Source organism: Lathyrus oleraceus, chromosome 4 (assembly GCF_024323335.1).
Source record: "Lathyrus oleraceus cultivar Zhongwan6 chromosome 4, CAAS_Psat_ZW6_1.0, whole genome shotgun sequence".
Lineage (NCBI taxonomy): Eukaryota > Viridiplantae > Streptophyta > Magnoliopsida > Fabales > Fabaceae > Lathyrus > Lathyrus oleraceus.
Genome location: NC_066582.1, coordinates 378,524,905 through 378,547,332, shown reverse-complemented (window position 1 = coordinate 378,547,332; position 22,428 = coordinate 378,524,905). Strand labels below are relative to the sequence as shown.

Below are 22,428 nucleotides of genomic sequence, written 5' to 3'. Positions count from 1 at the left end.
TTCAGAATGAAAAGAAATCTATCTTCAGCTAAGGGTTTTGTAAAGATATCAGCTCATTGATGATATGCATCTATAAATTTTAAAGTAATTATCCCTTTCTGAACATAGTCTTTGATAAAATGGTGTTTAATTTCTATGTGCTTCGCTCTGGAATGTAAAGTAGGATTCTTACTTAAGCATATAGCAGCAGTATTGTTACAAAAGATAGGGATGTTACTCTCATAAATCTGAAAGTCCTCAAGCTGATTCTTTATCTAGAGCATCTAAGTGTTGAACAGTGAAGCTGAAATGTATTATGCTTCAACAGTTGACAGTGTAATGGTTGATTGTCTTTTGCTTGCCCATGAGATGAGGTTTCCTCCCAGAAACTGATAGTTCTCAGATGTGCTTTTGCATTCCAACCTATCTTCAGCGTAATCTGCATCATAATACCTAGAAAACCTATACTTTGATGTTTTCTTATACACCAAACCAAGGTTAGGTGCTCCTTTGAGATGCCTAAGGATTCTCTTAACAATAGTTAAGTGAGATTCCCTTGGATCTGACTGAAATCTAGGACATAGACATACGCTGAATAATATATTTGGATGTGAAGCAGTCAAATAGAGGAGAGAACCTATCATACCACAATAGAGTTTCTGACAAACCTTTTGACTTACCTCTTCTTTCTCCAGAATGCAAGTGGGATGCATGGGAGTCTTGGCTGGTTTTCTTTTTGACATGTCAAATTTATTCAGAATATCTTTTATGTATTTTCTTTGATAGACATATGTGGCTTCTAATGTTTGATTGATTTGAATCCCCATAAATAATTTTATTTATTGCATTAGACTCATCTCAAATTCTGCATGCATTAACTCAGAAAATCCTTAGCAAACAAATGGGTTAGCAGAACCAAATATTATATCATCTACATAAATATGACAAATCATAAGATCATTTCTGATGTTTTTACAGAAGAGTATAGAGTCCACTTTGCCTCTGATAAAACATTTTCCAGAAGAAATGAACTAAGTATTTCATATCAAGTTTTGGGAGCTTGTTTCAGACCGTAAAGAGATTTCTTAAGTTTAAAAACATGTTCTGGAAGTTTTGAGTTTTCAAAGCCAGGAGGTTGACAGACATACACTTCTTCAGGAATATAACCATTCAAAAAACATACTTTTGATGTCCATCTGATATAATTAAATGGAATAATTTACAACAAAAGATACAAGGAGACGAATATATTCTAACCTTGCGACTGAAGCAAAGGTTTTATTGTAGTCAATTCCTTCTTGTTGACTATAACCTTATGCCACCAGCCGTGCTTTGTTTATGACCACTTCACCTTTTTCGTTTAGCTCGTTTCTGTAGACCCATTTGGTTCCAATTACATGGGTCCCCTTGAGTCTTGGTACAAGATCCTAAACGTCATTCCTAGAAAACTGATCAAGTTCTTCTTTCATTTCTAGAATCCATTCTTTGTCTTGAAGATCTTCTTCATAGGATGTTGGCTCTATCAGAGATACTAGTCCCATAAGTGTTTCTTCAGAAACTTTAAATGTTGATCTTGTTCTGACACGTTCATTCTTGCTTCCCATAATCAATTCTTCAAAGACATTCTGCCTATTTCTTTGTCTTTTCTGATTGATTATGATTTCAGGTGCTTCTGAAGTTCCTCTTTCTGCTTCTTTAGAATCTTTTGTCTTTTCATCAGAACCTACAAGCGTGATCTCCAGATTTGCAAAATTCTCAACTAGCTTTGACTTTTCAGAGTCAAGCTTGTCATTAAATCTCACATGTATTGATTCTTCCATAATTTGTGTTTATGATTTTATACTTTATATCCTTTAGAATGTTCTGAGTATCCCAACTTAATACACTTTTGTGCCTTAGGGTCAAACTTGTTTAGATTATCTTTAGTATTCAGAATAAAACAAGAACGTCCAAAAGGATAAAAATAAGAAATGTTGGGTTTTCTTCCCTTGGACAGTTCATAAGGAGTCTTCTCCAGAATAGGTTTGATGGAGATTCTATTCTGATTATAGCATGTTGTATTCACAGCTTCTGCCCCAAAAGTGCTTAGCCACATTAGTCTCATTGATCATGGTTCTGGCCATTTCTTGGAGAGTCATATTCTTCCTTTCTACAACTCCATTTTGTTATGGAGTTCTAGGACAGGAGAAATCATGGGATATTCCATTAGAGTCAAAAAATTCTTCAAAAAGTTTCTTTTCAAATTCGCCACCATGATCACTTCTGACTCTGATGATTTTAGTGTCAAATTCATTTTGCATTTTTGAACAGAAACTAGTGAACACAGAATGTGACTCATTCATGTGCCTTAGGAATTTCACCCATGTCCAACGACTATAATCATCAACAATGACAAGTCCATACTTCTTACCATTGACTGGCACTATCTTAACAGGTCCAAAAACATCAATGTGTATAAGTTCTAGAGGTCTGAAGGTAGAAAAAACATTTTTGGTTGTGAAATTTGTTTTAGAAAATTTACCTTAGTGACATGCTTCACAAAGAGAATTTGAATAAAACTTCAGCTTAGGTAGGCCTCTAACTAAGTCAAGTTTATTTAGCTGAGAAATCCTCCTCAAGCTAATGTGACCCAAGCATCTATGCCACACCCATTGCTCTTTATTTACAAACATCAAGCATTTTAAATTTTGATTTTTCAAATCTGAAAGTTTTATTTTATAAATGTTATTCTTCCTCTTTCCAATGAAAAGGATTGTGCCACTTTTCTGATTGATAGCTTTGCATGTTTTTTTATTAAAGATTATATCATAATTGTTATCACTTAATTGACTTATGGATAACAAGTTATGCATTAATCCCTCAACATATAGGACATCAGAAATAGAGGGAAGAGATCCACTACCAACTGTTCCAGATCCTCTGATTCTTCCTTTCTGATTTCCTCCAAAGCCTATGAAACCAACATCTTTAAGTTCCGGGTTTTGGAACATATGCTTTCTTCCCGTCATGTGTCGCGAGCATCTAGAGTCCAGGCACCATGATTGGTGTTTTAACTCTGCTGCACAGGATATCTGCAACATACACTATTTTATCTTTTAGTACCCATAATCTTTGGGTTCCTTTAGGATTAGTTCTCCCATAGTTTCTAAAACTTTGGGTTTTCCAGCGTTATTAAACTTATGTGTTTGTGCAGGTGTATAATGATAAGAAAAAGAAGATTTAGATTTGTTTTCTATAGTAGGTTTATGATCATCGTCATCAGAATCATAACCAATTTCTCTTTTTCTATTATGACTTACACCATATATCATAGAAGCCATTTTACTTCTTTCTAGACCATTGTTCAGAAATTTATAAAAATCTTTTTCATATTTGTATAAGATAGTGTCAGAAGTAGGTGTTTCTTTAGAAAGAGTTTCTTCAAGTTTTGAACATTTCTTGGTTGAAAAATCATTTTCTTTTTCAAGAATAAAATTATTTTCTTTGAGTTCAGAAACTTCTTTCTCAAGCTTATCAGACTCTTCAACAGTCTCTTCATGAACCTTTTTAAGGTTCTTGAATTTCTATCAAAGCTTCTAATACAAGCTCAGAGATTTTGACAAACAGGCTTCCAGATCAGAACGAGAAAACTCAGAGAATACCTCTTCAGAGTCAGATTCTCTTTCAGATGAACTTCCAGAGGTAGTGGCCATGAATGCTATGTTTTCTTGCTCCTCTTCATAATCAGGTTATGAAGCTTCAGATTTCGAGTCGTCCCATGTTGCCATGAGTCCTTTCTTCTTTGCTTTGAAGGGGTTCTTCTTGAAGCTTTCCTTTCTGGAGCTATCCTTCTTTAGCTTTGGATATTCATTTATGTAGTGTCCAGGCTCTTTGCATTCATAACACGTCACTTCCTTGTTGGGTATGCCTCTGGAGGTTGAATCTGAATATTCTCCCTTCTGTCTGGGCCTTCTGAAGTTGTTTTGTCTTTTTCTCCAGAGTTGTTTAATTCTTCTTCATTATCAGAATCTTCATTCTCAGAGTCATCGTCTTCTTCCTCTTCAGCTTGAAAGGTTTTGTTCCTTTCTGGCTTTCTTCTTTCTGATGTAGACTTTAGAGCAACATATTTGCTTTTCTTCTGAGGTTCATCTTCTTTTAGCTCTATTTCATGACTTCTGAGAGAGCTGATAAGTTCTTCGAGACTTATGTTGTACAGATCCTTGGATAACTTCAGAGTAGTAACCATAGGTCTCCACTTTTTGGGAAGACTTATGATTATCTTCTTGACATGATCTACTGTAATATATCCTTTGTCCAGAACCTTGAGACCTGCAACCAAGTTTTGGAACCTTAAGAACATCACTTCAACAGCTTCATCATCTTCCATTATTTAATCTATGTTTTCAAAAAAAAATTATAATAAATTTACTACCTTAAGATTAAGAAAATTAAATGGATAGTAAAATTATTAAAAATAAAAATAAAAAAATAATTTTATAGGCCAAGGTGAGTATGAGGTGGGTACTAGCATCCCCCGCACCCGTAATTAAAAATTGAGGATTTCCTGCACCTGACCACGCCCATAGTTAAATCAATTTTTCCTATAAGATTCAGCGCGGGGGCGGCCAAGTCCGATCGAGAGAAATTTTTTTTGCCGTGGCTACTCCGAAATTAGAGTGTTTATGTAATAACTTTCCTTTCTTTGGGGATATTGTGTTAGTGAATGATGAGGATGGTGAACCTTAGAAGGAGTATGACTTTCGCTTCTTCCTTTGAAGTTGAACGATGAATTTTTACATCCTTGGTACGGTTTGAAAGCGGGTGACTTTAGGAATTCTCTTTGTGGTATAATTGTGCCAATGGGAATTGGCTTTAGTGCGTATCTTGATTGCTCTAAGGGGGTGCATCTCGTACAATATTGTATTTTGGTGAAGTGTATTAAAGGTTCTCTTCAATCTTGAGAATCCTTGCAACCATAATTTGTGAATTATTCTAGCACTACTACAAATAACACATGTCATATTGGACGCGAAATGGATTTCACCTCGGTTACAATGTCGAGGTAACAAAGGATGGCGTGAAAAGTGGGAGTTTTGCCCATCGGTTTAAAAATAACTGAGGTTTTAGTTTAAATGTTCATGGGTTTGAACCCCAACAATAACTTTTTTATATTTTCCAAACTAGCATCATATACGTCTCGGTTTTATAACAAAACTGAGGGGTAATATATATATATATATATATATATATATATATATATATATATATATATATATATATATATATATATATATATATATATATATATATATATATATATATATATATATATATATATTAAATACACAAAATATTAAAGTTAAAATGTTGTTCTTCATCATCATCGTTATCGGTGAAGAACAAATGTTGGATCACTCGGAGAAGAGAAACTTTTGGGGATCCTCGTTTCATTGATCTTGAGGAAGATCAAATGTTGAGTGCAATATATTCTCTATGGCTTTTGCATTCATTTATTTCTGATATAAAACAAAAAAATAGGTAAAGAAAATAAATATTCAGTTATATGATTATATAAGAACACAAACTTTGAAACCCAAATGATTTTCTGCACTTGCAAAGTAAATGCAATACTCTCACCAACCACATATTAAAAACCTAAGTTTTTTCTGATCTTGCAATCTATCACATTGATACAGTGCTCTGATTAAACATAGAAGGTTTCATAATGTTTGGGTTTCTTGTGGATTCACTAATATTCAGAATGCTTTTATAACGAGGCTTTTAGGTTTCACGAGGATCACTAATGGAAGTGTCTTGAGCATTGATAATCATGAAATGAACGACAAATATTTGTTTAGGTTTCACGCTAAGTTATCTCCTCGGTTTTGTTAAAAACCGAGGTGAACATGATTTTTTTAAAATTACATTGTTTACACAGGATATTGAAAAACAATAATACAAAAAAGTCAAAATTTTGGTGTAAGAAGTTATCTGGTCCAAATATTGCACGCATCCAATTTTTAGGAGTTGTCTGGTCCAACCATTGAATGCATCCAACTTCTAAATGAATTATCTGTTTCAACTATTGAAAAAATGTTTTTCTGCACTTGCAATCTATCATAGAAAACTTTTACAAGCTTCTAAATACAACAACAACAACATCAACACCATTTTGTGAGATGGATCGTAAAAGAATGATACCTTTGAGTTTGGAGCGACTATATATAAATTAGGATTAGAGTAAAATCAGTTTAACGAGTGCTTTTATAGTAAAATGCTACTTATCTTATCCCTCAGTTATTAAAGAAATCGACGAGATATATCATTTAGTTTACTAAAAAAATTATAATAATTAAAAAAAACGGAATTGTTTTTCCCCTCAAATATTTTGAATAACTGAGATAATAAGTTGATTGTCCCTTCAGTTTTGTTAAAAACCGAGGTACTATGTGACTTCTATTTCTAAAAAAACAAATCATAGTGCGCATTGGAATTATATCCACTAGAATATAAATGATTATTCATATTCAAAAGTGTAACATATCTTTTAGATTTTTAAGGAGACGTTTCATCTTCTCTGATTGTTTCACTTCCTATTCTCCACTTTATTTAAATATTATTCATAGTTTCAACGTCTCATTTCCAACTCTTTGAGTCTTCAAACCTAGTTTCAAAGTCTTTTCTTTTCTTTAAAAATGTCTTTAACAACCTTATATGAAAATCTTTTGTTCGTTATCAGTGAAAAGTTTGTTGATTTCAATGATTTGAAAGACAAATGTTTTGATCTAAGGAAAACTATTCACAAGCAAAAGTTGAATAGTTACTTTGACATTCTTCATGAATCCATTTACATTAATCTCATTAAAGAGTTATGGTTAAATGTATCTGTTGGGCCACCTAGTCATAATACTAAGTCAATTCAATCCTATGTCAATGGCTTTTCTATCACAATTACTTAGTCACTTATTGCGCAGACAATAAAATGTGAAAAGGAAGATTGTTGTGTTGAACATTATAGATTCAACATTGTCTATAAAGATCATCTTCGCCTAATTTATTCCAATTATGGCAATCTTAGCATTCCTACTACTCTACGACCAATTGGAGAAGTTTTGTATCAACTTCTAATGTCAAATCTCTGTCCAAGAGAGACAGAATTGGAAACGCTTACTTGGAATGATAAGCATCTCTTGTTATTTCTTACGAAGAACATCAGAGTTAATCTTCCTCTTACCATTTTTAACTTCTTGAAGGAAATGATAATCATCTCTAGGGAGGAAATGACTTTTCTCATACCATATGGAAGAGTTCTTTCTGAACTTTTCTCTCAATTAGGGATAGTTAATAGTGATACTATTGAAGTTAAGTGGAGTCAAGAATTTGAATATGTGAAATAGTTATTTGCTGTCCTATTTTTAATTACTGAAATATTTCCTTTCATATTATTGCTTATTAGTTTTTATTGATAACAAATTTATTTTAGAATTACTAATTAATAAGAAAAAAATTAACTAAGAAAAAAAAGGGAAGATTGGAAGACGCCGAGTGAGAAATCATTGAAAAAAATCTTAAATGCAGCTATAGGGATTCGAAGCGAGTTCCCTAATAGTTATGTTCCCTTGATTTTCTAAAACACCGAGGTAATATGTTTATTATTTTTTTTAAGAAAAATATGGCGCTCACTTATAGCTATATTACCTCGGGTTTTTTATAAAACCCAAGGAAAATGTTGCTTTTTCATTTAAAAAATCAAACATGTCGCTCCTATGACCTATACGCTCAGTTTTTGGTATGTTCGAGGTGAAAGTTTCATTATAAAAAGTGTTATTTGTATACATTGTTACCAAGTTTGTGGCTCCATGTACTCTAAGATCGCCTACATTAACATAATATTTAGGAGTACACTACTACAAATAACCCCATTTCACCTCAGTCGTGAAATGGATTTGTACCTCGGTTACCCAAGCGATGTAACAAAGGGCGGCATGAAATGTTTCCACTTTATCCCTCAATTTTTTGAATAATCGAGAGGTTAGGTTAATTGAAATGGTCATAGGTTCGATCCCTAGCAATAGTTTTTAAATATTTTCCAAACTAGCATCATATTCCTCTTTGTTTAATATCAAAACCGAGGGAATATATATATATATATATATATATATATATATATATATATATATATATATATATATATATATATATATATATATATATATATATATATATATATATATATAATATATATATATATATATATATATATATATAATACTCATTATATTGTTTACACAGAATATTAATAAATTAATTTATTTACGAACTACATGTTTACATAGAATATTACATTTGTTCTTCATCATCATCGTTGTCGATGTAGAACAAATGTTGGATATCTTGGAGAAGAGCAAATGTTGAGGATCCTCGTTTCATTCATCTTGAGGAAGATCAAATGTCTGATATAAAACAGACAAAAAATATTTATTCAATTATATGATTATTTAATAACAGAAACCTTGAACCAAATAATTATTTACTCTTTCAATTCATCCTTGAGAACTTTTCCCAAACAAAATAAACGTTTTTGTAAGTTTCAAAGTTTTCATGTCGAATGTTTCATTATCAATTTTTAATATTCAGAATATTTTTATAATGATGCTTTTAGATTTCACGAGGATCATTAATGGCAGTGTCTTGAGTGTTGATACTCATTAAATGGACGACTAAGATTTGTTTAAGGACGGTGAAAAAATTGAATAAACACACTTATATTTTACCTTGGTTATTATTTAAAATTGGGGTAAAATGTGTTTCTTTTTAGTTTAAAAATACAATAAAATGTTTTTACCCCAAATGTCACATACCTCTCGGTTTCCGTTAAAAACCGAGGAAAAACACATTTTTTTTTATATATTTACATTGTTTACACATAATATTAAAATAAATTATTTAAACAACTCAATATTTTGGTATTGATTCTTGGAGAATAACATATCTTTTCAAATTTCTGATAAGTTATCTGTTGCAAATAAGAGAAATTTTTTTCTGTACTTGCAATTCATCCTAGAGATATTTCATTATCTTGAGCAAATGTTATCATGGCAAATGCTTTCACATGAAAGAGAAATTGATGATTGTGTTTAGGAATAAATTTCTCAATGTTGTCAATAGAGAAAAATAATAAACTTCTCAATGTTTTCTTTGATTGAGAATATATGAAAGTTATTATAAAAATACAACAACAACAACATCAATATCATTATGTGAGATAGATTGTAAGGGCAGAAAAATGTTTTGTTCAAGATTGAAGAACATTGAAGATTTTTCTATCTTGCAATACATCCCAAAGAATGACGTGTAAGACTTTGGAGCGACTACATATAAGTTGGATTTAGGATAAAATCTGATTAACAATTGTTTTTTTTATAGTAAAATATGATAATATAATCCCTCAATATAAATCATTAATTAAAAAAAGACGTTATTTAAAAAGAAAAACATAAATTTTTGTTGCTAGGAATCGAAGCATATCCTGAATTATTTTTTCCTTTGTTATATTTCGAAAGCGAGAGAATATATGATATTTATTTAAAAAAATCATGGCGTTGTCTTGATATTTTACTTCGTTTTTTGGTTGGGTGAGATGAAAGTTTTGTCATGAAATGTATTATTTGTAATAGTGGTAGTTCTTATCAAGGTATAACTTGTAGAGGAAGAGGTCAGTGTGATGGTTCTCTGTGATGAGGTTGTTGTGTGAATTTGAATAATGGAAGAGCCCGTAATGTTCCTTGAGCGACTCTTGGAGAAGCGAAATCTTATTGTGTAAGTTCAAATGGATATTCCACCAAAACTGAATCGTCTTCTTTCAGAGGAGGAGGAGGAAAAGACGAAGCTCTAGCAACTTTAATAGCCTTAACAACAGTTTGTTGTTGAACACAAATCGAGTGACTTTGGATTTCACCTTGCATGATGAATCTGATGATAGATTTATTGGAAGAGGAGATTAAAATTTCAAAGAAGAAATTCGTTGGAATTTCGAGAAAACAAGATATAGATCTTTGGTGGAAAAATAATGTTTTTTATGGGAATTAGCAAGAATTAGAAGTTGATTCTCATAGACGAAAACATTGTTTAGTTAGGAACTTGAAATGAAATGTGAGATAGTAAAGTTGTATCTTGTTGCAGTGGATCTGTACTTTTGATTCGACGCAGAGTGAGTTGATAAAAAATGTTAGTATTTCAACGCTCAAATTAATAAAAGAAATCAGAAGTAATGTGTGAGGAATAATGAATTTAAATACCTGAAATGACGTATTTTTTTTTGTTATATGCCAAAAATGTTTAAAATTGCTCGTGTATGATACAACATGCCATGCAGACAACTATTGATGCGCTGGAAGACGAAATTGTATAGTATGCATACCTTTAAACTCGAGGTTTGCTTAGACCTTTTTCCATACACATTTTAATAATAAAAAATACTTATTAATACATACCTAAAAAAAATCATTATAGGTTCTCGTAGAATTTACTTTTGACAAGGAAAATATCCAATATTGTTCCATAAACATAAACCAAAAGGTCAAGTATCTTGTGGTGTGCGAGTTAAAGTTTGCAAAGCAACTACTTTGTAATTGTAAAAAAAAGTTGGTGATAGATGTACTCATTTTTTATCCGTTAGATATATGATTAATCATGGATAAAAGTAAATTGAATTTTAATTGAATAATTGATTAGTTCAATTTTTAAGTAACAAAAAATTAAATTAAATTAAATTAATCATATTTTTATACATAATTACATGTCTAAAGTTAAAAAAAAAAACACGTGCCTAAGATATGTAAAAAAGAAATTGTATATCAATCGTTTTCCTAAAAAATCCATAGCAAATAGTTACATCAGACAATTTTGTTTTAGAGATATCACATTTTTCTCTTTCTAAACAAGTTGTATTTTTTCTTTTTAAGTTTATACTACTTTATTTTTCCACTATAATTGTCTTTTTGCAAACAGATGATCTCACAATTTCCGACGAAATCTCAGCCACACATTTATCTATAGTTGCATCAAACCAAAATTGAACTACGCAGGCTTATACATATGTGGTAAACACATGAAACATCATCAAAGAGGCAATGAAAAGAACCCTCCATGTTAAAATTTGATTAGTAACATGTATTCAACATTTCTCATTTTTTTCTATAATTCATTGTAAATTTACAACAATATAGTTTTACCAGTACCAAAAGAATAAAATACAACAACTTTTGGTATGAAACAAAAACTATACCTACCCTTTGGATAGAAAACAAGGAAGTCTGTGTTTGGTGAAAGGAGAAATCACGATGAGAAAGAAGCTACAAATAGCAGCTTCACAAAATCACTGTAGAAAGGATACTAAACGTGAGGCGGCGGTGAGTGGCCGTGTTACCAAACATAGGCAAAATCATGGCAACCAACCGCAATAGTATTCCGACGTAGCCTAAAGAATGAGTAACTTTACAAAAGAAATAATATTAGTGTTATCTTTGTGGATTTGAGATGTGAAACATTTCTATCTCTGCGTCTCTATTGATCCTTGGATTCTTAAACTTCTCTACTTCTCTTGAAATCTGAATATCATTCGGACAATAATATTGATGAATGAATTTTACCACAAAACGGGGAAGCAATGCTGCTATTTGTATTCCAATTAAACATAACCAGAACAATACAGTGCCTGCAACATCAAAGATAGCCCTGCAAAATTTTGTACATATGAATGGGTTGGTTCATTCGTATAAAAATGTGAAAGAGAGAATGGGAAAGATAGGATGTACCAGTAACCATGAAGTGCCGGTATAGCATCAATAATCATGACACATATGAAAGTTGCAACGATAGACCCCCAAATAGATGCGTGAGAAATCCAAGTCCACCTGATTACATCCATGGCCAAGTGCAAATTGACCAAAATAACTACTGAAAGAGTCCAAAGATCCCCTATGCTTGCTATATCGATAGTGCTTCCCCAATATGCAAAGAGAGGAGCAAAGAAGACAACAATGCTTTGCCATAAAGTATCGGCTATCATCAACCAAAACAATTTTTTGTTGTACGCCTCTTGTCTTTGTCCAGCCCCGTAAAGCTGAGGATTATGCAGGAGAGTCCTTTTACTAAGATCCTTGTCAAGAATACCAACAACAATAGTTGGAACTGCAGTGTAGACTATTGAATACAACACACTGCTCCATTCGTTTATAGCAGTTGTCACAGTGAAGGCAGTGAAGAGTACATACCTGGTATAGACAAAGAAACACAACAAGATAGTAAGATGCCAAAATTTGGAACCATGCATCTTAAAAGCCAATAAGAGCTATCTATGATCACCGGTTTTTCAGAAGAGTTTTTATGAACAAATTTGACCTATCTGGCGTCTATTTGGAAATATATAAGTCAAAGTGGCACCATGTCTTCACCTAACTCTACAATTTCTACCTTTTACAACATACACGAGAAAACATAGGCCAACCTAGCAAGCAATAGTAGTGCATTGAGCAGGTTAAAAGGCACCAAGTAGGTGTGAATTACATGCTCACAAGTACATCAGATCCGACAAAACGAACTAACAGATATGCATGCAAGCGTGCTCACACACAATTGGAAATACATTTGTGAAAGTGCTGTCTGTAGCATATTGAAATAAAAAAATTGCATGATAAAAGCATCTACATATATGCGTAACCTGAATTATAACTTACCAAAATAGAATTAGAACAAAGACAGCATTTCTGTAAAAATTGTATAGCACCATGTAGCCTAGTCGTTGGTAATTCCAATGTCCGTGTATGAATAAGAGAGGAACTAAAAACCTAAACTGCCCCATTGCAAAATCTGAAGCCATTACAGCTTGCCTACCCTCCTGTCCACTGATGCCAACCCCAACATCAGCCATTTGGATCATCGATACATCATTAGCACCTATAACACGTCAATGATAAAGAATGTTTACAAAAAACATAAATCAGGTGAAAAATAATCTATTTTTAATCAGTGTTTTTTCTTTCTTTTTCATTTTCTTTGCCCACGTGTTCTGTTCTCGGGAAATGATAATCTGAAACAAGTTTACAGAAGATATACCATCTCCAATAGCTAGAGTCATGTCAGCTGTCCTTTTCTTCACGAGCGACACAATTCCAGCCTTTTGTAAGGGAGCCACTCGACAACATAGAACAACAGAGCATCTTTGTGAAAGTTCAAAGAGCTGGAATCAGCAGCAACGAATAAAATCAGCACATAAGAGATAAGCTTTCATGCTTTGTAAACGCCATTGATCTGAGATCTGTGAGCACGTACCTCTTCTTCAAGTTCATTGTCAAGAATATATACAAGGCTTGTACCATCAATAATCAAGGCCATCGGAGTTGAAACAACATCAACGGAACTTCCGTCAAAATAATTGCCAACCTCATTTTTTCTGGACATGAGAAGTGCGTCTTGTAAATGTCTTCTACACGACTCTCGATTATTGCTCTTAATTCTAAATTGAGTCATGCCGCCTGTCAGTAACCTTGAGGAATAGCCAATTGAAATTGCGGTTTCCTGTTTGTCACCGGTCAATACCCATACTTTAATACCAGCTTGCCTTAGAGACTCAATAGATTCCGGCACACCTTGTTGCAGTTTATCTTCGATAGCGGTAGCGCCTAATATGCATAGGTTATTCTCTACATTGGTTGCAACCTTACGAAGCAAAGCAGCCCTACCAATCAAAGAAGTACTTGCTGCCTCAAAAGCAAAGTGCCATTGATCAAATTCTGAAGGATTCAAGTCACGCATCCCAATAACAAGCGTCCTCAAACCGATGGAAGAATACGCGTGCAGATGGGTTTCTGTTGCTTGTATTATGTTTGTGTTCAATGATTTATTGATTACACTAAACATTGATGTATCCGCCCCTTTGACAAAAAGTTTTACTGAGTTGTCGTTGTATCCTAATATAACCGACATCCTTTTCCGATCACTATCAAATTCATGCAAACCCAAGACATTGAACCTGCATAGCCCATAATGGGAACATTCATTAAAAGGAGGACTACCCTAGAACCTAATTCAAGAGTTGAAGGAGTTAAAAGGCCAGGGTTCAAACCCCAGTGAAGGATAAAATACTAACATAACAATCGAGAGATACTTGCAAGACTCCATTTAACTATACACACAAAAAAAACACACACACCATACATTGGAAACAAAGAAAATAATATATGTAGATACTCTTCCAATCTGTTAAAACAGCATAGATACAGAACCAATAACAGAGTTATTTTGAATTGTCAATTTTCAACAGAAAAATGACTGTTTGAGGAAGAAAAAGTAAAAGGCAATTATTATAATAAAATAAAATAAAAACCTACCTTTGTCTTTCTCCATGAATATCAATGACTATGTAACCTGAGGTTCTTTCAATAAGCATAAAGCCGTAGGCAGCGGCAGCATAAGTCAATGCCTGTTCATCTGGTGATTCCCCTTGATAATCTACCAGCTTGACTGTAGGGTCAGATGTGTCGATTACAAGAGGCACAATAGTATTGCATGCTGCGAGTGCAAGAAAGAAATCGTAAATCCGTTTTCCATCTCTGTTTGCAAATCCACTTTTCGATAATTGGAAAAGCTCTTCATTAACTTTCACCTTCATCTTTGGCTTCAAGACCTTTCCATCCACTGAGACCAAATAATGGCACAATAAACATCACGTTAATGACAGAAGATGAAAAACGGTATATTTTAGAACAACAGACAAGCATAATAGAAGAAGAAATTGCACCTTGAAGAGAGTATTCAACTTGCTCATTCTCAAGACCGGCTTTTGCAGAACTGTAATCAACGCCCCAGATACTCGCGCATTGAAACTCCATCTTGTTCTCAGTGAGAGTACCAGTTTTGTCCGAAAAAACATATTTAATTTGCCCTAAATCTTCATTGATATTCAAGGCCCTGCACTGAAACTTTGAATTTGTTGCCTCGTCATACAATCTGGAATCTTTGATCATGAAATAGGCCTGACCAACACGGACAAGCTCCATAGAAATGTACAACGATATAGGGATCATAATCTGGAAAACTATAACTGACATAAGGAATGTGAAAATGATTTCCACTCCCCATCCATAATATTGATAATTTTCCTCTTTTCCCTTCGAAACATCCAATTTCCTATAATAAGGCAACAGGTTTAATTTACTTTTGTTTTGCTTTAACCAAACACCAGCACAAACTGAAGTGACTGTACACAAAGCTACAAGAAAGACAGAAAGCATGATGATCTCGGAGTTCATCTGAGTCTCGAGCCGGCTTCTCTTAGACGGAGCTCCTGAATTGTTGAGCATAGCTTTGGTCTCACGACCACAATACACAGCAACACCAACAACACAATTAGTATTCTTAAGCTCACATCCTCTAAGTACAATATTGGAAGAACCAAGAGACAATCTCTTCCCATCAACCTCCATTGTAGCTTGAAATCCATATATGTTCCTATTCGGTTTCTCACACTTAATCAAACCACTATACCTCTCCTTATCCCGAAACTTAAACTGAGTCTCTTGTTTCGCATACCTAGTTTTCAAATTCGACTCGCCATCTAGATTAAGAGTCTGAACATAAGCAACACCGGTAGGATCACTAGTCGACAACAAAACAAAATCACAAGGAATTGGTTGATTAGCATTGATTTTAATAATCTCACCAACTCTAATATCTTTCCATTTCTTCTCTATGAAACGACCATTCACCAAAACAAATCCTAATCTATTGTTCTCAACTTTATCTGACCTATGTCTCCTCCAATCCTCATAAGCATCCTTAACAGCAGTAACAAGAAGAACAATAGTTAATGGTAAAAGTGAAGCACCTCTCCCAAAAACAGCTAGTTGAGGTAACTGATTAAGAATAGCAATTATAAGGAAATAAACATAAGCAACTCTATGAAACTGTTCAAACAAATTCCTAGGAAGAAAAGTGAAAAAAGAATACTTTCCGGTACGAATTGAATTCCCTGAAAATTCAAATCTCTCATTTGTCTTATCAGGATCATCCACATAAATCAACCTAGCATCTTCGTCGCTGATTTCTTTCTGAGACATACTGAAAGCTTCAGAATCAACCTTTGAGTTTGAACCATGCCTCACAGGCTTGGACTCTGAGTGACCAAAAGTTGTACGTGATGATGAGTTCTGCATGAAGGAATTCCCAGATGTGTTTTCAGTTTCCATCATGGTTGTGCCAAAATAGTTGACTTTGACTATACTAGATCTTGAAAAAAACCATAATTTAAAACCTTTATTTGGGTTTTACGGTGTTGTTGAAGATTGGATCAGAAGATAATAAACAACATTAAAAAACATGATCCACTCATTTAACCGACATAGAATAGATGTGTTGTGTTGTTTGGGTTGATGATAATGAAGAAGAAGGTGTGAAATTTACACGACAGGTCAATGGTGGTGGTAGTGTGTAGAGAGAGAGAGAGAGGACGGCAGTATGGAAGAAAAAGAAGAACAATAAAGTTGGTAAATGGGTGACTGGGATTATAAACACTGTAAGAGTTGTTTTTTCAGTGTCAAATTAAATATCATATTTAAATTTATGTGTGGTTTTTTTTAAGAAATTAGTTTTACCAACTCAAATAATCCATTTTTAAAAAATAATTCTAAACTAACCCACTTTTTAGATTAATTCGCAAACTACTCCATTTTAAAGAGGTGACGCCAGATCATTTAATGTTTGCTCTCTAAATTAAAAAGGTGACGTCAATTGAATTGACTTATGCATCTAGTACTGTCAATCTAATTGGCGTCTGTGTGTTAGATTTTAAAGGAGGCGGCAATCGGTCTGACACCTATGTGTATTATGTAATTTTTTTTTGAAAAATAATGTACATTTAAGATAAAAGTCGAAATCAGACAAATTGATATTAATATTAATATGTGTTTACATACGAATACCATAAAGACTAATGTCGTTGACCGGGATGATCTAACCGACCTCCGGTACCACATCCCCTAGCTACCCGAACGCGTGACCCTAACCTACGTTGATTATTCATCCCAGATGTTTGAGAATTTGAGGGCCCAGGAACATCACCACCACCCGCAGGAGATTACGTAAGATATTTAGACAAATCTGCATAGTCCTCCTGTGTATGCAATAAAGCGCTACCGCCATAACTGAGTTCGTGACCCATGTCAGATTCGTTGAGTTGTATTTGAGTTATTGGAGGGTGACCAGGACGATTGAAGGGAGACATTGGTGTGAATGATGCGTCGAGGAAAGGTTGAAATGATTGTTGTGGTGTTTGGAAGCCATATGGTTGTTGCATGTTTTGGTTTTGTGATGTTTGGGCTTCTTGGCTATAGGAGGAGGAGGCACGGTTGATGTTAAATGATCACGGAGTGTTTTGGCTAAGGCGGCTATGATAGGGTGATTGTCATACCCCAAAATTTGCCCGCTAACCGTGCAAGACATTTTTCAAGACACTCCAACTTATTTTTTCAAGACATTGATATTAAAGGAACAAAGGCCCAGCACACAGGTGGCCAAATCCAAAAAATGACTTAAAATGGCTTGCTCGCTAGGCGAGCAAAATCCTTCGCCTAGCGAACTTGCGAGTACCAGAAATTTTGGGCTTCATTCTGAGCCCATCAGGTCAAAAAAAAACTATTATAAATACCAAGACCTCATTCAGAAAAGGGGACAGACAGAGAGGAAGGAAAACCCTAGCAAGCAAACCCTAACAGAGGCAATCGGAGCAAACCCTGGAGGCTAACCAAGAGAATTCAGAGCAACCCTAAAGGAAACCCTGAAGGAAACTCATCTGCACAAAGGTTACCTCCGCCCAACTCAATCCGGCGCCAACCCTAAGAGTGACTTGCCAATTCAAGATTGCAATTCAATTGCGAACAGGTTTGCATTACTATTACCGCTTTATGTTCCTAACTCACATGTGATATCATAATTGAATTCATAAATATATTTGAGGTTTTGCATGTGGACTTAAGTATGCCTTGATATCTTGAATGTTTCACCATGTAATTGCTGTAATGGATGCCATAGGGTTTGGAGCTTGCTGAAACCGTACTGCTGTTAAATTCAAAACCCGCAGCCGTTCGCTAGCACATCGCTAAGCGAACATGTAGCGAGTGCTCGCTAAGCCTTCGCTAGGCGAGGCAGTAGCGAACATGACAGTCGCTGTTTTTCGTTCTGTTTTGATCTTTGCTCATCTGACCTGTTTTATTATAACCATGCTTGGTTTACCTGATACTATTACTGCTTTGGTGCAACTCTTGATTGCACCCCATTTGGTGTTCTGACCTGTTTGCGGAATTTTGTAAGGGCTCACATACTCCCGAAGAAGGTAGCTTGCTAGGTATTCCACTTTATTTGTGGGATACCCTTATGGAGATTCATCCTAATTACCTAATTGATTACAAATGTTTTGGAGATTCATCCTAATTACCTAATTGATTATAAAATATTGCCTTTGAATATGTGATCTTGGACCTCTCTTTGTTGCCTTACGGTATTACGGTATTACGGTCATGTCCCGCGAATGTGGGGATACACTTAGCAAAGATCCTTCGATTAAATCATCAGGTCCCTATAAGATAAATCATAGTCCCTCGGATGTTGCCTGCGAATATATGATTTTGTCCCTCGATGATCCTTCGTTGTAGCCTACGGTTAAATGATGATTGTCCCTTCGAATGCTGAGGTATCCTTGCAAATGTTGCCTTCAATGACCAATCGATGTCCCTTTACATCCAAAGGATAAAACTACTTACTTCTCAATAGTAAGGATAGTTTTACCCTCATAAGGATAGGAAATGCCCATAAAGACCTTGGGTAGGTATAACTCTTAAATGCTGAATCACAACTCAAAATACTTTTCACACCTCACACTTTGCAAAACATCTACTAGAAAATCACCACTTGGTATACATTCGTACTAGAATCATTGCCAAGTTATATTTTTCTAAACAGTTTTCTAAAAGCTTTCAAAATTAAACGAGATAAACACTTTGTATACATTCATACAAGAATCATTACAAAGCTAAACTCTCTTTTCAAAACATTTTCCAAGCAATTCACAAACACTTTTTTCAGACAAGGAAAATAACATAAGTGATCAAGCAATTAAGAGCCCATGGATAACCATGGATACAAAGGGTGCTAACACCTTCCCTTTGTATAATGTACCTCCCGAACCCAAAATCTAATTAAGGTTTTTCCTGTTCTTTTCCACCTTTCCTTATTGGATAAAAGAAAAGTCGGTGGCGACTCTTGTTATCCGCGACATTTGCTTTCCAAAGCAAAAATACACCAAGTCAGTTCACCGTATGACAGAACTGGCGACTCTGCTGGGGACTTAAAAAGAGAGGTTGCCTTAAAAAAAACAAGATCACTTATTTGAATTGTCTGATTTACTTTTAAGGGATTGCTTGGGTATCCTATGCTTGAGTGAAAGATCCTACACCCGGATCTAGTGTACCTTAGGTAAGTAGCAAGAGATCATCGCGACTATCCGGCGTATACTGGAATGGTTAAAATGATGGCTACGGTTAATGTGACACTTTGGATGTCCTAATGTTCCTCATGTTTACTTGAGGAAAAATTTGGCGTCTGCATGGTGTCATTAAAGCATTAACCAGACCTTTAGAACCCTAATTGACTCATCCTAGCCATTAGAAAGTAGTGAGATAACTGACTTCGGTTCCGACTGGGGTTGGTTGAGACTCGATACTACACTCCTCGAGATTGGACTTTAGGGAAGCTTTGGTCAACCACTTGGTGTTGCACTGAAGTGGACTTAAAAGAAGGTCAATGATTGGAGATCCTTCTAGAACCCGGTTACTATTCTAGGACAGCTTGAACCAACCAAACTTCAGTGGGAAGGGTACTTACCTATGGAACTCATGCAAGCCTTAAAACTTAGGAAAGATTGTTGTGTGACTTGCTTGTGCCTGTTATTTATTTGACATCATAATATCATAACATCATAACATATGGCATTGTACTAACCATTTCAAGGACTTAGGGATTTAGCTTTGCTCTGTTTAACAGGCTATGGCTTCCAGGAAGACCATCCGAATCAATCTTGTAGCGATCTCTCCTCAACTCAAGGATTTAGTGTCAGAACTTCCCGATCATGCTCAGTTCATCAAGAAACAGGGTTCTCTCCTCAATTTAGTTACCACTGGTTTCAAAGAAGATATGATGAGAGTTCTATTCCAGTTCTTCGATCCTAAACACCATTGCTTCACATTCCCAGATTATCAGTTGGTGCCCACATTAGAAGAATTCTCCAGGCTGCTTGGGATACCTATCCTTGATCAAATACCTTTCAGTGGCTTAGAAAAGATTCCGAAGTCTGAAGAGGTTGTTGCGGCTTTACACATGACAAAGTCAGACATTGAAACTAATTAGGTGACAAGAAGTGGAGTTAAGGGTTTACTTGCCAAGTTTCTGATAAATAAGGCCCGAGAATCCCTAAAGGTTATGAATATCCATGCTTTCAAAGATGTTCTAGCACTACTAATCTATGGTTTGGTGCTATTTCCTAACCCGGATCAATTCATAGACATGAATGCTATTAAGATATTTCTCACTCATAACCATGTACCTACCTTGCTTGGAGACATTTTGCATTCCCTTCACACCCGTACTGTGAAAAGGCAAGGAACTCTCATGTGCTGCGTACCTTTATTATCTAGGTGGTTTATTTCGCACCTTCCTCAATCAGTCCTGAAGAACGAGCAAAATCTGAGATGGTCTCAAAGGATAATGTCGCTTTCCCATTCAGACATCCATTGGTGTCCCCAACCCAAAGAAAACGTTATCATCATTGATCGTTGTGGCGAGTTCCCTAACGTACCACTCCTGGGGATAAGAGGAGGTATTACTTATAATCCTGCTTTAGCCCTACGTCAGTTTGGTTATGCTCGAAGAGATAGTCCACATGAGATAATTATCCAAGGCACTGTGTTTGACTATGACAACGATTCTCAAGGTCTCCGTCAAAGGTTTGTACGAGCTTGGGGCATGGTGAAAAGAAGTACTTTAGGACAGAAAAACTCTATTCCCATGGAACCTTATCTCAGATGGGTACGCGCAAGAGCTCGTGAACTTGTCATGCCATATCTTGCGGTCGGACCGCTGATTGTTGAACAAGGAGTTGAAGGAGGTACTCCTCAGATCATTCATTATCCAGATATGCCTACCAATGTTGAGGAATTGAAGAGATCCTGGATCCAGTTGAGAGAGGAAAGGGATACTTTTGAAGCCCAGTTTTATGCTGAAAGGAAGAAAGTGTCAGAGCTCACCAGCCAGCTTAATGAGGAACGAAAACTCAATGCATATCTTCGCCCAAAAAGAAGCCGTCCCTGGGAGACTTGAGCTTTCATTGTCTTTTTATTATTATTTGTTGTAATAAACATGGATTAAAACAATTATTAATAAGAGTTCCTTTTTGTTGGTTTACGCCAAGTTAAATTCCAAAAGTCCTTGAAAACATTTCATACATTGCATAGCATAATATAACATTGCATAACAGGTATTCTAAAGGATCAATGTTCTCACGGTCTTCCTTCTAAACAGAACAGATGGCTCTCGAACAAACTGTCAAGGATCTCCAGGCTCAGAATGCTCAATTCCAGGAGATGATCTTGAGCTTATCCAAGGGGCAGGAGGAATTGAAGGCTCTTTTGCTCGAGAAGAAGAAAGACAAGAAAGCTGTGAGTTACATTAACCCGGGAAGAAGGCTTAAAGGACAGGCCGCAGGAATCAAGATTAGAATGTCGAGGGACCAAGAAGAGGAGACAGAAAATGATTCGGAAGAGGAGGATGTTGATCCCTTCAACCCCGAAGACGACGATGAAGATTATGAAAAGGAACAGTACTCTCCAAAAGATGATAAGTATAAGTTGCTGAAGAACGCATGCTAGCTATGGAGGGTCAGAAGGCGCCGGGTCTGGATTTCGAAAGCTTAGGTCTGGTCTCAGATGTGGTCATTCCCCGGAAATTCAAGGTCCCCGCTTTCACTAAGTACGATGGTGCGTCTTGTCCTCAGATGCATCTGAGAGCTTATGTGAGAAAGATCCAGCTGTATACCATTGATAGGAAGCTATGGATCCATTTCTTCAAGAGAGTCTGTCTGGCACCCAGTTAGAGTGGTATTATCAGCTCGAGAGCTCTAACATCCACACCTGGACTGATTTAGCGACAACTTTCTATAAGCACTACCAGTATAATTCTGAATTGGCACCTACTCGGATACAGTTGCAGAATATGACTATGGGATCTAAAGAAAGCTTCAAAGAATATGCTCAAAAATGGAGAGATTTGGCTGGCAGAGTCAAACCCCCTATGACTGATCGAGAATTAGTGGACATGTTCATGGGTACACTGACTGGCCCATTCTACAGCCATCTATTGGGAAGT

General features: G+C 35.3%; 1 protein-coding gene across 1 annotated transcript; it reads right to left on the bottom strand.

The window, feature by feature from the left end:
- Positions 1-11,107: 11,107 nt before the first annotated feature.
- LOC127075552 (phospholipid-transporting ATPase 1) lies at positions 11,108-16,516 on the bottom strand. The gene is made up of 7 exons (XM_051017014.1): positions 14,759-16,516; positions 14,349-14,655; positions 13,291-13,990; positions 13,075-13,198; positions 12,696-12,915; positions 11,775-12,233; positions 11,108-11,694 (listed from the first exon to the last, which is right to left on the bottom strand). Exons 1-7 carry the CDS (start codon positions 16,206-16,208, stop codon positions 11,478-11,480), a joined length of 3,477 nt encoding a protein of 1,158 aa, XP_050872971.1. The 5' UTR covers positions 16,209-16,516; the 3' UTR covers positions 11,108-11,477.
- Between the last annotated feature and the right edge of the window lie 5,912 nt (positions 16,517-22,428).

Coding starts and splice junctions, on each gene's coding strand:
- LOC127075552 (XM_051017014.1), bottom strand. CDS start 16,208: ATGATGGAAACTGAAAACACATCTGGGAATTCCTTCATGCAGAACTCA. Junction 14,656..14,758: donor AGTTGAATACTCTCTTCAAG/GTGCAATTTCTT, acceptor ATTTGGTCTCAG/TGGATGGAAAGGTCTTGAAG. Junction 12,234..12,695: donor TTTGTTCTAATTCTATTTTG/GTAAGTTATAAT, acceptor TGTCTATACCAG/GTATGTACTCTTCACTGCCT.